The sequence below is a fragment of the Staurois parvus genome, unplaced genomic scaffold (genome assembly GCF_062004578.1).
Source record: "Staurois parvus isolate SC_StPar_1 unplaced genomic scaffold, SC_StPar_1.0 ptg000192l, whole genome shotgun sequence".
Lineage (NCBI taxonomy): Eukaryota > Metazoa > Chordata > Amphibia > Anura > Ranidae > Staurois > Staurois parvus.
This window is the reverse complement of record NW_028317988.1, coordinates 10900378-10916792: the sequence shown is the minus strand read 5'-3', so window position 1 is coordinate 10916792 and position 16415 is coordinate 10900378. Positions and strand designations below refer to the sequence as shown.

Here is a 16415-nt window from a genome sequence, read left to right as displayed (position 1 = left end):
AGAGAGGTTTTTCATTACCTGCCATGTACATTTCCTTACTAAGTGGATTTGGCGAAGAGCTCCACGACAAGTTTTGTCTTCTTTGAAAGGTAGTGAGTGTACTATTAAAAGAAACAGATTACACATGGCTGTTTTCTACATTATGCACAGACTTGGCTGCCCACGTGTCCTGCCTAATAGCATTTTCTATTGAATGACTAACTAAATGTGTCCAGTAACTCACATGTTTGTTCTTTACTGGAAACTCTCCTGTTAATGTGATCTGCTGCTAGCTTGTGTTTTAACACAGTTTTATTGATCAGAGAGGAGCCTGTCAAGAAGAATTATTCTTTCTGTGCAAGCTGCTTTAAAGGATGCCGACCGTACCCAAAAAATTGCTTTTGTTATTACCCGGGGGTGCTGTCTAACAGGCTTGGGGTCAGTATACTCAGTGATGGAGAGAATCAAAAATTAATACCTGCTTAGTTATCCTTACCTTGTGTTATATAATGTTGTCATGATCCCTTGCAGCCATATTAAGCATGGCTTTCTCTTTTGTGCAAATTTAGGCAGGACTGTGTTCCTACTTTCCCATTTGACAGAAGTCAATTGTTGGGTTGACTTCTGTCAAGTGGAAACAGACATAGATGGATCAAAATTAATCTGGGCCCTTCTGAACTGGCTGAATTTCTGATCCATGTATGGCCATCTTTAGTTAGTAGTGTTTCATATGGTGACTCTCATAGGCTTAGTTTGGACTTGTGTTTGGGTGGTGGTAAAAACTTACAGCTGAGACACATTTCACCCCCCCCCTCCCCACCAACAGGTCCCCCTTAAACTGCAAAGTGCAATGCTTTGCATGCAGTTCAGTGGAGCCCATTCTGCAACTTCCCTGCAATACACCCGGTAGCAGGTCAGTGGTGTGGGTTTTTAGGGGTAAAACAAGTAGGGAGGAGGTAACATAGGGAGGATCGCTCTTTAGAGGGCAACAGAAGTATAAATGAGCCCTTACTAAAATGGATCCCCTCACCCCCCAATAAACTCCGAGACGCCAAACATTTTCCAGTTTTCTTGGCAGCAATTTGTGCCTAGTTGACCAATCGTCAGGCCTACACACTGGCACATAGGGGTGACTGCCATGTGCACAAATCTATTTGAGTTTGCAATTTGCTCCACAAGCCAAAACCTACACAAGGACTTCAGATCATCTAATACAAGATGGGGAGCAGAGGGAAGACAAATACTGCTTAGTAATGGTCTCTCCTAAAATAGTGTAACATAAAAACCACTACAAAATGTTTCACAACATGGCTATCAGGGATGCTCTTCTTTTGGAGTTAGGGTGGTCTTTCATTTTTTTATTTTCTAGTTGTTCTATATAAGGTTTATTATTCAAGTGTTAATACATGGTCATGGAGTTGACTAGGTCTTTAGGTTACAAATATTGTTACAAAGAATAAACAATGAAATGGTAGGTGGTACAATAAAATTATAACTTATAACCTATTATGTGTTGCTATAACATTCAAATGCATAAAAGTAGAACACAAGATAATAGATGCTAGCCAGGGGCAAGGGTAGGCATAGGTCAGTTAGAAAGCATTAATTGTCCAATGTTGGGTAAACACTATCAGCCTATTTTCTTTCAGCCCAGCGGGCTGAATGAAAATAAACTGAAAAGCTTGGGAGAAGCTTGCTGTACTAGTTATCTGTTGTTAGTACAATGATCTCCCTGGCTGCCAGCACTGATCGGATGCTAGTTTTCCAGCATGCCTGTTCGACTGAAGTCAGGCAGGTAGGTGTACACACGGGTTGAATGTCGCCAGGTTTCTATTGAACCGGCCGATATTTGTCCCATGTGTATGCGTGTATATGATGAAGTTAGAATTTTGGTCTGCAAGCTCAGTTTTCTATATTGTGCATAAATGGGGCAAAAGCCATTATCGCCAAGCTTGCTCCAAAAGTAAGTAATATTAATGGCAAAGATTTGCTCATAACCATATTGTAGATTAACATCTCTTAAAGACTTATACAAGTCGCAGTGAAAATCCAGTTGCGTGATATGTTAGATTTAGCCACAGGTAGAATCTGTAGGATTACCATTCTGGATCGAACAGGTATGCCATCTACATTATATGGCGAAAGTATAATGGGGAAAATAATTATTTTGTAAGTTTGCCCACTTTCACAGAAATGGTGTATAATTTTTATCATTTTTATATTTAAATGACAGAGACTGAGTATCAACCAAAAATCCAGAAAAAACACATGATACAAATGTTATAAATTGAGTTGCAGTTGAGTGAGTAAAATAAGTATTTGATCCCCAAGCAAAACTGACTTAATTGGTAGAGAAACCCTTGTTGGCATGCACCAGAGGTAAGACGTTTTTTTGTAGTTGTTTACCAGGTTTGCACAGATCTCAGGAGGGATTTTGGTCCACTCTCTTTTGGTCTTCTCTAAATCCTTAAGGTTTCTGGGCTGTCACTTGGCAAATTGACTTTTCAGCTCCCTCCATAAATTTTCTATAGGATTGAGGTCTGGACCTTAATGTGCTTCTTCTTGACCCACTCCTTTGTTGCCTTGGCGGTATGTTTTGGCCATTGAAATGCTGGAAGTCCCATTCACAAGCTATCTTCAGTGTTCTGGCTGAGAGAAGAAGGTTCTGATCCAAGATTTTATAAAACATGGCACCATCCATTGGCCCCTGAATGCAGCAAAGTAAGCCTGGTACCTTTAGCAGAGAAACAGCCCCAAAGCATAATGTTTCCACCTCCGTGCTTGCCTGAAGGGATGCTGTTCTTAGGGTCATAGTTAGCATTTTTCTTCCTCTAAATACAGCAAATCCAGTTAATGCCAAAGAACTCAATTGTGGTCTCATCTAACCACAGCACTTTCTCCCAATTCTTCTCTGAATCATTTAGATGTTCATTGGCAAATTTCAGAAGGGCCTGTACATGGGCCTTCTTGAGGAGGGCAAATGTGCGGGCGCTGCAGGATTTTTAGTCCATGGCGGTGTATTGTGTTACTAATGGTTTGTTTGGTGACTGTGGTCCCAACTGCCTTGAGATCATTCACAAACTCCTCCTGTGTAGTTCTGGGCTGATTCCTCATTTTTCTCATGATTATCCTTACCCCATGAGATGAAATCTTGCATGGAGCTCCAGACCAAGGGCAATTGATGGTTATTTTGTATTTCCTCCATTTGCGAATAATCACTCCAACAGTTGTCCCCTTCTCACCAAGTTTCTTGCTAATGGTCTTGTAGCCCATTCCAGCCTTGTGCAGGTCTACAATCATGTCTCTGACAAACTTTAACAGCTTTTTGCCCATGGTGGTGAGGTTTGAATGGAAGAAAGATTCTGTGGACAGGTGTCTTTTGTACACATAACGAGTTGTCATTAGAAGCACCTTCTTAAATTGACAGGACTAATCTGTGTACCACATGAGCACATAGCCAGTCTGTGGGAGCCAGAATTATTGTTGGTTAGTAGGGGATGAAATACTTATTTTACTCACTGAACTGCAACTTATGCTCATGTGCCCATTGTAGGCGCTTTTGGTTTTGGACACTGGCCAACATGGGCACCCTGACTGGTCTTTGGCTATGCAGCCCCATACTCAACAAATCTCGATGCAATGTATGTTCTGACACCTTTCTAACGGAACCAGCATTAACTTATTCATCAATTTTAGCTACAGTATCCCTTTTATTGGATCTGATTACACGGGCCAACCTTCGCTCCCCACATGCATCAATGAGCCTGGGCTGCCCATGATCCTGTTGACGGTTCACGTGTTTTCCTTCCTTGGACCACTTTTGGTAGATCTTGACTGCAGACCAGGAAAATCCCTCAAGAGAGGCAGTTTTGTAGTTGCTCTTTCCCAGTTGTTTAGCCATTACAATTTGGCCATTGTCAAAGTTTGCCAAATCCTTTATGCTTGCCCATTTTTTTCTGCTTTCAACACATCAGCTCCAAGAACAACATGTTAATTTGTTGCCTAATATATCCCACCCACTTACAGGTGCCACTGTCACCAGATAATGAATGTTATTCACCCTACCTGTCAGTGGTCATAATGTTATATAAATTCAGTTATGTGAATGTTTATGTTTGAATTTACTGAAAACATACAGGATTAAAAAAAAAGGCGAGACCTTCGTGGCAGGCCTTCTTATCAGGGTGTTGGTGTGGTTTTATGTTTTTAGGGGTGGTGAGTGTGGAAAACCCCTTAGTTACGGTTACTGAAGCTATCTGCTGCCCTTGCAAGTTGAATAGCTAACAGCCATGGCTTATCAGGCAGTAAAAGGAGCCCTGACTTTCACAGCTGAAGCCTGGCTCTGGATAGTGTGTCATAACATGCTTATTTTCCACACCATTGCACACCATTGCACTCACTTTATGAAAGAATTTGAAAGGCACCGTGGAATGACAGGACTTTTTTACTGTTATTATTTTCTACTTGCAGATGCTGCCCTTCCATGACACATACCTTTCAGGGTCTCTGGATAGTGTAACCAGGCAGCCTGCCTCCCATTTATTTTCTGTTTTACATGCCAGGCAGCCCCTGTGACAGTTGGGGGGCGGCTTTATTAACCATGGGACTGTCAGGAAGGTCAGCTTTGTTGCAGGGCTCCCTTTGTAACCTAGGGGCAGAACTCTGATTTATGTCTCCAAGTTCAGAGAGTAAAAATAGTTCCCTGAGTGTGAAAACTGTTGGATGTGGGACTGGGCAAAACAAACAGGGAACTTCAATGCAAAACAAATATCATGGGCTCGGGCTGCTTGAGCAAATGTCAGGAGAAATGGCCCATCTGCCATCTTGCTGGCTTCCACACTGCGGATGTAATACTTTTAGTGAGGTCATTTTATGAAGTGTTAAAGGCTAAGGGATGGGGAGGGGGGACAAGCCGTACAGGAAAAGCTTCAGCTATACTGACCTTGGATAAATAGATTAAAAGAGTGTTGTTTTAATTATGTTAGTTCCTTGCATATAATTCATTATAAATGTGCTGTTTACTAAAGAACAGGCCTGCTTTAATCATTTAGTTTGTTTTTCCTGTAGCCTTTAATTCTACAGCTAATATTTAAATAAAAAAAAAAGTGCGCAAACTCCTATGTTACCATACTAACAATTACAGATTATGATATCTCATCGCCTATCTATATACCTTGAAAATTAACTACTTAAGCTCAGGAATTTTACCCCCTTAATGAACAGGCCATCATTTGCTATTCCGCACTGCCCTACTTTAACTGGTAATTATGTGATTGCGTAATGCTGTTCGCAAACTACATTTATGGTTTTTTTTTCTTCCCACAAATAGAGCTATCGTTTGGTGGTATTCGGTTGCCACTGGGTTTTTCATTATAGACAAAAGACTCCAAAAATTTTGGAAGAAAAAACTATATTTTTTACTTAGTGCTATAAAACAAAGCAAAGAATTAAAAAAAAAAAAAATCAAATTTATTCATAAACTTAGGCCAAAATGTATTCTGCTTCATGTCTTTGGTAAAAAGAAATATCACAATAAATGTATATTGATTGGTTTGCATGATAGTTGTACCATCTGTTAACTATGAAATGTATACCAGAATTTTTATTTATTTTTTATACTACTAATGGCGGTGATCAGCGACTTCTAATGGGACAGCAATAGTGCGGCGGGCAATCTGACACTTAAGTGTCGCTGAAGGGAACTAACTGCCACTTACATCTCCATTGACACTGATACAGTGATCATTGATAATATTTTACACTGTCACTGTACTAATGACACTGGCTGGAAAGGGGTTAACATCTAGGGCAATGAAGGGGGTGTTTTGCTTTTACTAATTGATCTCTTTGTTTGATCATTCTCTCTTTACAGAGTCCTGTGTTGGTTTTCAACACAGGGCTGTGGGCTGTGATTGCACACAGGCCATCAGCAGGTCCTGGCCATGTATCATTGTCTGAGTCCTGCTGACATACTCCCCCTGTGTAAGATCACAGCGGATGCTGGCGCATGGGGAAGGGGGGGGGGGTGGTGTTTGAGTGTGTGGTGGGGGGGTTTCATGTGCATGCCCTAAACTAGGAAGCAGGCAGCTATGTACCAGTACAGGCCACTTGTCCGCAGTACATTGCGGGTGGGTGGTCCAGAAGCAGTTAGTAAACTACATAGTGTGACTAAAAATTCATAAATAATTTTCCATAAAAATAAAAGTAAACATTAAAAAAAAAAATAAACATTAAAAAGTCCACTTCCAGTGTCCAATTTCTGTCCAAAAGGATGATCCACTTTCAATATGAATGCTGTGGGCTATGACCTCCACATGTAGTGCTCCCAGGTCACCAAATAACCACAAGTGCCACCTCCTTACCAGATTGCCAGGTTCTGTAAGCAAAAGAGATCAAAGATTCTTGAACACATATGTAAGATCATTCCCAGGGTCCACTGCCACTTTCCAAACACATCCAATCAATCCAAAATTCACAAGAATGCCCAGCTTTTCCTCAGGAATAGTGGAAAGAGAACGATGGGAGACCATAGAATAGTATCACTAAAACCTCTCCATTTAATATATATACACATTATACTCACAAAAATCACAGGACACATAAAGAATCTAACTCCTCGCTGTTGTGCACCAGTGGATGCAATTACGCCACAGGCCACTGATCTTGGCCATAGAGGGTGATCAGCCACTATTAAGCAGTTTATGAGTTTTGAGTGGTCTGACTCAAGTATATATTGTGGTCTGTCTGTCTATCTATCTATCTATCTATCTATCTATCTATGGTTTAACTTTTTTTCACAATTAATTTTTCTCATGTTTCAGTCCCACAGGAGAGTCAAAGCTTCACCCTAGCCTGTACCTTCTGCTGCTTATTCTAAGTAAACTGTACCCTTCTCCGATGGATGGCACCTACTCAGCCCTTAGTATGGCACCTTTCACACCCTTCATCATGAGGTAATCCCTATCGCTGCTTTTTTTACTTCCAGTAGTAAAATGTGTTTATGATAATTAATTTTGTAATATTGTTGGTGAAAAAAATAATAGCCGTTTCCAATATCAGCCAAACAGGCAACATCTTCAAATTCCAGGTATCAGCATGTTATACAAACAGCTGTAGGGTTCAATATTGAGTTGGCCCCGCCCTTTGCAGCTATAACAACTTCAACTCTTCTGGGAAGGCTGTCCACAAGGTTTAGGAGGATGTCTATGGGAAGGTTTGACCATTCTTCCAGAAGCACATTTGTGAGGTCAGGCACTGATGTCGGACGGGAAGGCCTGGCTGGCAGTCTCTGCTCTAATTCATCCCTAAGGTGTTCTATCAGGTTGAGGTCAGGACTCTGTGCAGGCCAGTCAAGTTCCTCCACCACAAACTCACTCATCCATGTCTTTATGGACCTTGTTTTGTGCACTGGTGCACAGTCATGTTGGAACAGGAAGGGGCCATCCCCAAACTCTTCCCACAATGTTGGGAGCATGAAATTGTCCAAAATGTCTTGGTATGCTGACGCCTTAAGAGTTCCCGTCACTGGAACTAGGGGGCTCTCTAAACACTGTTGTTGTGCTAATCTGAAGGCCACAGGAAGTTTGGAGGTCTTTAGCTATTGACTCAGACATTTGCCGACTTCTGCGCACTCTGCGCTTCAGCATGCGCTGACCCCGCTCTGTCATGTTACGTGGCCTACCACTTGGTGGCTGAGCTGCTGTTGTTCCCAGTTGCTTCCACTTTGTTATAATACCACTCACTGTTGACCGTGGAATATTTAGTAGCAAGGAAATGTCACGGATGGACTTATTGCACAGGTGGCAACCTATCACAGGACCACGCTTGGATTCACTGAGCTCCTGAGAGCGACCCATTCTTTCAGAAATGTTTGTAGAAGCAGTCTGCATGTCTAGGTGCTTGATTCTATATACCTGTTGCCATGAAGGTGATTGGAACACCAGAATCCAATGATTTGTAGGGCTGGCCCAATACTTTTGTCAATATAGTGTATATAATATAGACAGCACTGCTTCAGTGATCTCCACTTGCTTCTGGATTCTGTGCTGAGTGGCCGGTGTGATACATTGTAAATATAGGGGGTCAACCAATCAGTACAGGTGCCATTTAGAGAATGTTGTTTATTTTCTGATTGGACAAGGAGGAGAAATGGGGCAGTGATGTCAGGCTGGCATTGTAATAACAATACAAACATTAATTATATTTGAAAATCCAGTATAAACTTGCTTGAAAAATTCCTTTCATGTTGTGAGCGCTGGCTGTCTCTTTCCACAACTTTCTGTTTACAATCCTCTACTGGTATGGTAGTTGCTTTGTTAGGCAGGACATTGCCAGGTCCACAGTGGGGATTTTCCCAAAGTACATTTACTTACTTAAAGATTATTTATATCAAATGGAGTAGTCTAGAAATAATTGAATTTTACATTTTGTTCATAGACACTTCAAGAAAGCAGTGACGTTGTAGTTTGCTTGGAAAATGTGAAACACAAGTGTTTACCCTGAATATGTGTATGTACTGTATGTGTGTTCCTTAGACATCTTGAAAGTCCATTTACTCTATTAAAATGATCCTTCATAATTTACCCTGAATATATTGTTTAGGGAATTTCCCTGTGAGGGTAGTTACAGCAAAACACAAATCCCATACAATGAATTGTGGCTAGTTCACATCTGTGCATTGAGGCTTAACCCATATTTCAAAAACAAGACATCTATTTATGCATTTACATGCATAAATCAAGGGAAAGTAATAGCACATGCCCAAATTGCATGTATTTTTTAATTTTGTGCCATTTAAATACATATGCACTATGGAAAATTCCTGTTCTGAATGTTTCTCCCAAGGAAAAAAGTTGCCAAAAAAGGTTAACATTAAGTAACTTACTTCAATAATACACAATAATGTATGTATAAATGTGTGAGCCTTTAGTCCGTATTTGTGCCTAAGAGCACCATCTAAACACAGAAACAATATGTGCTCACAAAAAATACATTGTAATTTGTCTTTAAAGCCACTTTTTGCTGGAGGTTTGCCTTACGGCATACATCCGTTACTACAACAGTGAGAAGGAGGACCTTGCATAAGAAGTACTTATACTGTTGTTAGCACACTTCCATGGTCACAAGGTCATTGCTGATGCCATAGGACCCATAATATACAGGCACTGCACTTTGTTTAGCTTCTCCTGGCAGGTGCAGTGCGGGAATAACAAAGAGCCAAGGCCTTTTGTCTATCCCCGTAGGGCAGTTGAGGGTGTAATTAGGAGAAAAGAGGTTTGAGATGTAAGGAGATCTGCACATCCACACACAGACACACTAATAAACATGGCAGAGTGAAGGGCTCATGAATTTAAGCTGAAATTGATGTGCAACCCTGAGTAGCCTTTTTGTGGCCAGTTTGTCAAAAGTTTTTATGTATGCTCACTGGTAGATATAAATGGCTGACATTTACTCTGGAAATTGCCTGCCTGTCATTTTGATCTGTTGGTTTTTAAGAATTTGAATTAGTAAGATGGAACAGTTATGCAACTCAGGAATTCTGACATTAATAGCTGGATATTTGTTTTAGGTGCGTGGGATATAATTTTGGGGGAAATTGAAATTCTCCATTAATTAAGCTGAGCATATATAGGCAGATATAAAAGACATAGATTACTTTAACGAAGTATTTATTTATATATCGTTTTCTTTTTTTTCTTTTTTTCTTTTTTTGCACACATGTTAAAATACACATTTTAGGTCTAAATATTACTTAAAATCCTCCCAACAATACATGCAGTATTTTCTGAAAGTAGAGGCCCTGTAGAATAATTATTTAGAAAATATTTTTAGATAAAATTCAAAAGGCAAGGTTGTTTAAATAGATACCAAATATGTCCAGCTTCAAAGCTGCACTCCTGCCATGAAATGGCTAAAGAATACAGTACTCAAAATTGTCCATAGACAACCCCATATTGACACCAATTGAAGTATGCCTTTAACATGATAAGAATAATAGATTCAGTGAAGCCCCTAACTCTCAAAACCTGGGCTTCAACAGCCATGAAGAAAGTGGCCATGAAGCAGGATGGCAATTCAGCCTTTGGGAAAGATGATCCGGCAGAACCCATGAAGCTTTACCAGGGGTCTTTCCAGGCCAGCAGATCACATTCATTGGAGTCAGTCCAAAGCAATGAGTGATCACTGGAATGACCTATCTTGATCATGAAAAGCAGATAGGGAAAAGGCTTCATTGGAGGATAGGCATAGATCAGGGTGTACAGACCCCACCAGTGCATCTACTGCTATCGCTGAGGATCCTTGTACCTTGAGATAAACAATTCCAGTGTATTGTAAAACCTAGGGGCCAGAAGACCCATGTTTGGTGTTCGCTTCCTGCGACACAGTTCCTAGTATCCTCGTGTAGGGACCACTCCCCTGGGTCCAGGTGCTGTCTGGATGAAAAGATTGTCAGCCTGTTGTCTACAAGGTGAACATTTCAGGAACGCAAAGTTCTAACCAGGGCAGGATCCAGCCTACCTCTCTTGCTACAGTGAAACTTCTAGTTACTTTTTAATGGTTTGTCACCACCATAGTATTGTCCGGCTGAATCCATATCCAATGATCAAAGGACTTGACTAACTTGTCCTATGAAGACGGAATGTTGTGTTGTAGAGATCTGGGGTAAAACTGGACAAATGAGACTGCCATCAAGGAGGCTACATTAATCCTGAGTCTGTCATGCCAAAGCGGAGAATTGGACTGGAAAACCTAAATCTAATATTGAAAAATGTAAAGTTTCTTTTGTGGAAGAAACACTTTGGTCTAAGCTGTGTACAGGACTAGACCCAGATACTTCAAATGATGAGTCAGTTCCAGTGAGGATTTACAAAGGTTCTGGATTTTTTCAAATTGCTGTAATGGCTAGACAATAAAATGAATTATGCCCATCTGAGTCCATGCTGACTGTTCCTCAACAGGATGGCACAAAAGTGCAGTATGGCTTATACTGGGGCAAGGACCTTGATGGAAAACTAAGGTGCAGATGAGAGATTGAAGGGCAGGGCCACAAAATTATTATAGGGAACCCACAGTAAAGTGAAGCAAACATTGCTGTACTGGAAAAAAAAGGATATCCTTGATGTCCACAGAAGCCGGCAGGTTTCCCTGGTAAATGGAGTCAATGAAACACTTGGTGGATTCCATAGGCAATTGCTAAGCTCGAATGAAGACATTCAGAGCATTGAGATCCAAGATGGATACCCCCTTTGGGTTTGTGAACTGTGAATAGCTTGGAATAAAATCCTTAAAACATTTCTACCACAGGAGCTGGAGCAATAGCACCTTGGTTCAGAAGACCTGAGAAGGCTTGATTGGGATCTGCTAATCTATGCAGTGACATAGGAAGGTTAGAGGTGAGAAAACAAGGAGGGTAAGGGAAGAAACTCCAGTTTGTGGCTCTGGGATACCACCTCCTAGTAGGGGCTGTTGGAGTTGGGAAACAAAACTAACATTTCTTAAGAGATACAGATTAAAAAGGCAGGCATGGTTTGGCACAACCAGGTTGGGATATAAAGAACATGGCCTGCCAGCAAGAATGAGCTTTAGAGAGGGATGCAAACTGCTTTGGCTGGGTCCTTGAAGACAGGTCCATCCTGTTAAGTGGGCTATTGCCAGGTCCAAAGTGGAGATCTTGCAATGTCCTAATAGACACACACACATATATATATATATATATATATATATATATATATATATATATATATATCTAATGACAATATGACAATATGTGACGGAACGCTGCGCCCTACCCCTGCCCTTCTCACCAACTCGTGACCAAAGGACCAGCTGACCTCGCACCATTCTGTCACTTGCGTAACAATGCCACTCTCAGCTGCGCCCTGCACAAAGATTTTCCAGCTCGTGGGACCACAATCTATGTGCCAGCAGCCTGACAGCGATTGTTACTGAGTTAGGTTAATTATGCAATTAACCCTTCACACTGTCACCACCACTTTTTTTACAGAGAAGGAGGAAACTCACAAATCTTAGCAATAATCCCTGTATTTCTGCGGATAGGGCAGCCTTTGTATTGTAAAGCGCTGAGCAAACTGTTGACGCTATATAAATCCTGTACAATAATATATATATATATATATATATATATATATATATATATATAATTTTTTTTTACAGAATAATCCCTAAACAAGTACTAATAAGTACTTGGGAGTAGCAAACAACCTGTCAGTGAGTTTTCAATCTCTGTAGAAGAGTTGGAATAGTTTGTATAATGGGTAAGTCTTTGCAGCTCTTAAGGTACCCAAGACTAGAAACAGATGTTTTAGGAGCAACAGGCTGGTTCTCAAGGTTCAGAGTGGTGCTCACCACTTCGATGAGAGCGAAAATGATCTTTTTATTTAGGAGTGATAGCAACAGACAGCAACTTCTCAGAGGCAAACTCATCAGACAGACACTAGAGGGACTCAGAATCATGCAGAGTATCAGCCACTGCAGCCTTATTAGCTGACAAGACAAGCACCCACCAAAAATTAATTGGGTGATTTGGGCCATAAACTTGCATGACTGTTGTAAAAACCTCCGCCAAAGGGGTAGGAAAGCTGACCACACCCAACAGAAATAAAGGGGACTCAGGAGACAACAGGATTCCACCATTGTAGATGTCTACACCATCAGGAGGCACACGGTAATGAGCCACAAAGCTATTAGTAGAGTGTGAATTGTATCTAGAATCACACCTGTTTTGATCATGTGGTGATAGAGCCCTTAAGGCTCAGGGTACAAGGCAAAGTCTCAGTTACTCAAACAATCCATAAAGCAGGTAGCAGGTAAGGATCAAAGTCACTTTATACAGGCAGCAGGAACAGATTGAAGTTCTACATGGCTGTTTGCAGTAGCAGGTAGATATTAGATGTTGAAAATGAGAGTGCAGAGCGTGCAATCATCACACCTCACCCAGAGGATGAGGTCAGCACTTGGTCCCACAACAATAACCCCTTTTTGCAATCGACACCAGTTGGAAATGGAAACCTATGTACTTGAGGTAGCCCTCAGTGCCCAGCTTGACTGGCTTACTCACAAAGTGAGTCTTTAGAGACAGGGCAGGTGCTCGGGCCGTGCCAGTGTCTCTGGACCTGGAAATCATCCCATGACTTTTTACCAACACAGGAAGCGCCTTACGTGGAAGCCATTGCCTATGGGTTTCTTCCAGGCTTACCCCACTGCACTCCAAAGCCAGGATGGGACAGCCATGGTGAATAACTGCAAAGGGAGAGAAAAGCTCTAGCACTGGTATAGTGTAAAACATTAATTGTAGAAGAAAAATCTTGAAGAGTAAAGAAGAGGTGTTGGCACAATTAGGTTAATCTTCTATTCATCAGAGTTGAAGAGAAGGCATCCATTCCTCTAGGACACTAGCAAAATACTGAGGCATGGTGGTAGTTGGAGTTATCCTGAGCTGGCTAGGTTTTTGTTTGCCAGTATCCAATCCTACTGTAGATGTCAATGAAATGAATGATGTCTGAATTTGAAAGACTTCTGTCCCTCAATGGATGAGAAAGTAAGCTGGTTTCATTATTGTTTTTCCTTTAATGGGATATTAATTTCTATCTTGTTATTTTTGGCTGTTTTGTGATGAAGGAATGCTATCATGACTGAAGCATGAATACTCTCACTGCCAACCTCTCCTTTTTAAGTTGCTATTTGACTGGCTGTCATGCTGACATTCTGGGGGAGATTTACTAAAGCTGGATCACTCAGAATATGGTGCAGCTGTGCATGGTAGCCTATCAGCTTCTAACTTCAGCTTGTTCGATTACGTTTTGACAAAACTTGGAAACTGATTGGTTTCTATGCAGAGCTGCACCAGATTCTGCAGGCTGCAGTTTTAGTACATCTGTTTTTTATAGTTTCAGTAACTGGTCAAGAACAAATGTACAAATAAGGAATTAGGATTTTTTTTCTCTTTTTCATTTTTCCTACATGCTGAGTTAGTGGCTCAGAAAGTACTGAAGCCAATAGCTCAGTATAACAGGCAGAAAACTAGCACTTTTACACCAAAGACCAAATGTTTAGATATTATATGTGTTGTATTATCTGCTGATTGGACCTTAGTACAGCCAATGGCAAATACCATGTGGTTTTTCTGATAACCTTGCACAATTGTAAAATGTATACCACTTCATGAAAAGAAAGGTAAATCATGCAAAATAAATTTACTTTTTTTTTTTTTTTTTTAAATGTCCCTTTTCTGTTTATGCAAAAAAAATTAAAAGAAAGTCTTATTTTCCTGACTCTGTTTAACTTGATCCAACTTCCACAGGAAGCCAAGGCCCCATCAGTGTTCTGGAAAGCTGGGGCCCAGCTGGAGATGCTGAAGAAAGTGTAGGAAAAAATCAAAGCGCCCTCAGGATGTTCCCACTGGGGAATCACTATAGCAATCACATTACACCACATCAAAGAGGGAAATATTCTTTCTTAAAGTGATATTAAGGTCTTTTTTCCCTTAAAAATAACAAACATGTCTATACTTACCTGCTCTGTGCACTGGTTCCTCCTCTTCTTGGGTCCCCTGACGGCACTCCTGGCCCCTCCCTCCTGTTGGGTGCCCCCATAGCAAACAACTTGTTATGGGGGCACCCGAGCAGGCACATTCCTGAGCCATGGCTCAGCATGTCCATTCACACACAGTGCTGCAGCTCTGCCCCACCCCCTCCCTCTCCCGATTGGCTCACTTGCTGTGATTGACAGCAGCAGGAGCCAGTGGCTTATCAGGAGTGAGAGTCCACAGAAAACCAAGGCTGACGTAGACATCGCTGGATCTAGAGGGGGCTCAGGTAAGTGTTAGGGGAGCTGAGGGGGCTGCTAAAAACAGAAGGTATTTTACCTTCAGGCATAGAATGCATGGCAATAAAAAAACTTTGAGACTTTAGAACCACTTTAAGTACAAAGTTAAAGGGAAACTCCTGTTCTTACTAACATCTGCCAAAAATGAAGCCAATGTGACACCAGCGATTGTGTTGCTGATGCCAAAATACTACCAACAGGATTGCAGAGAAATTCATTGAATGCTGCCGTCTCTATTGTGCAATGCATCTTATTCTGGCTCTGTGTTCTCCTTGTAGTGATTTATGGCCAGTTCATTTTACTTGTTACTTATTTATCGCTGTCAAACTTACACAGCACTTTACTTATATAATGTACATTCACATCCCTGCCCTCAAGGAGCTTATAACCTAAGATCCCTAACTGAACTACCCAGAGGAAACCCTCCCAGGCACAGGGAGAACATGCAAACTCCAGGCAGGGAGGCCATGGTTGGGATTTGAACCAATAATCCTAGTGCTGCTAAGCGAAAGTACTAACCACTTAGCCACCGTGCTGTTCAACACAGATCTAGCTTATCTCAGATGTTCACCCTGCATTTGCCCCAAGTGGCAATATTGTTAATAGGTTTTCTTTATTATTATTATTATTATACAGTATTTATAAAGCGCCAACAGTTTGCTCAGTGCTGTATATTACAAAGGGCAACAGAACATGCGACAGTACCATAACAATACAATGTGATACACGAGGGGTTCGAGGGCCCTGCTCTTTTTCGAGCTTACAATCTAGGAGGGAGGGGATAATGGTACAGGAGAAGATAGCTGTGGGGGATGGAGTGGTAGAAAGAGTGGAGTAGAACTAAATGCTATTTTTCATTTTGGATAAAGCAAGGGAGGGTTATAACCCCTGTCAGATTTTTTTTCGTCATCTCTGTCCAATTGGAGAGGTTTCCTTCACTTTCTGCTCCATAGTCAAACAGAAAGTGAGAGGAAATCCCTGCAAACAAAGGGAATTTCTTGGGGACTCCCAGGTCACTAGTGTCTCCATTGGAAGATTTCCATTCTATTACTTTTCTAGGGACAATCCAAAATTTGGGATTTTCTTTTACTTTAAGTGATAATGATAAACAGGACAAATAGAGAGGGTGAATCTCCCAAATGGAGGCACAGACAGCAATAAAAACTGACAGGGGTTCTAATCTCTCTGCACTCTGTCCAAAACAAAAAAAAAGTTTTGCCTTATACTTTAATATAAACACTCTGTAGTATTAGAAACTATTCATGTTAATTTTTAGTTTCTTTATAAAATATCACATCACAGTATGAAAAATGCTTCTACCTGGGTCCTTGTAATCAGGGCGATAGCGTTTGAACCATGTGTTAATCATCTATCTCTCTGGCCATGTAGATTACCCGCTCACAAGGCTTATCTGCCTCCTTTTACCCCTATAAGGCTAGACCTTTTGTTGTAATGACTGGTAATGATGGCAAACTTACTGTTATTATATGGGTGACTTGTATGGAGGAGGAGGCCTAGTCATGCTGGGCCTGTCAGCCACTCTGAAGTGCAAACAAAAAGTGGAAAACCTATTTGAACAGGAAAAAAAAATA

General features: G+C 41.1%; 1 protein-coding gene across 1 annotated transcript in view; it reads left to right on the top strand.

Moving 5' to 3' along the window:
• Positions 1-16415, top strand: part of THADA (THADA armadillo repeat containing) — an 870089-nt gene that overhangs the window by 399853 nt on the left and 453821 nt on the right. The window contains exon 28 of the mRNA XM_089677843.1: positions 6801-6932. Within this exon, the coding sequence (XP_089533969.1) occupies positions 6801-6932 (132 nt within the window). The remainder of the gene's footprint in view (positions 1-6800; positions 6933-16415) is intronic.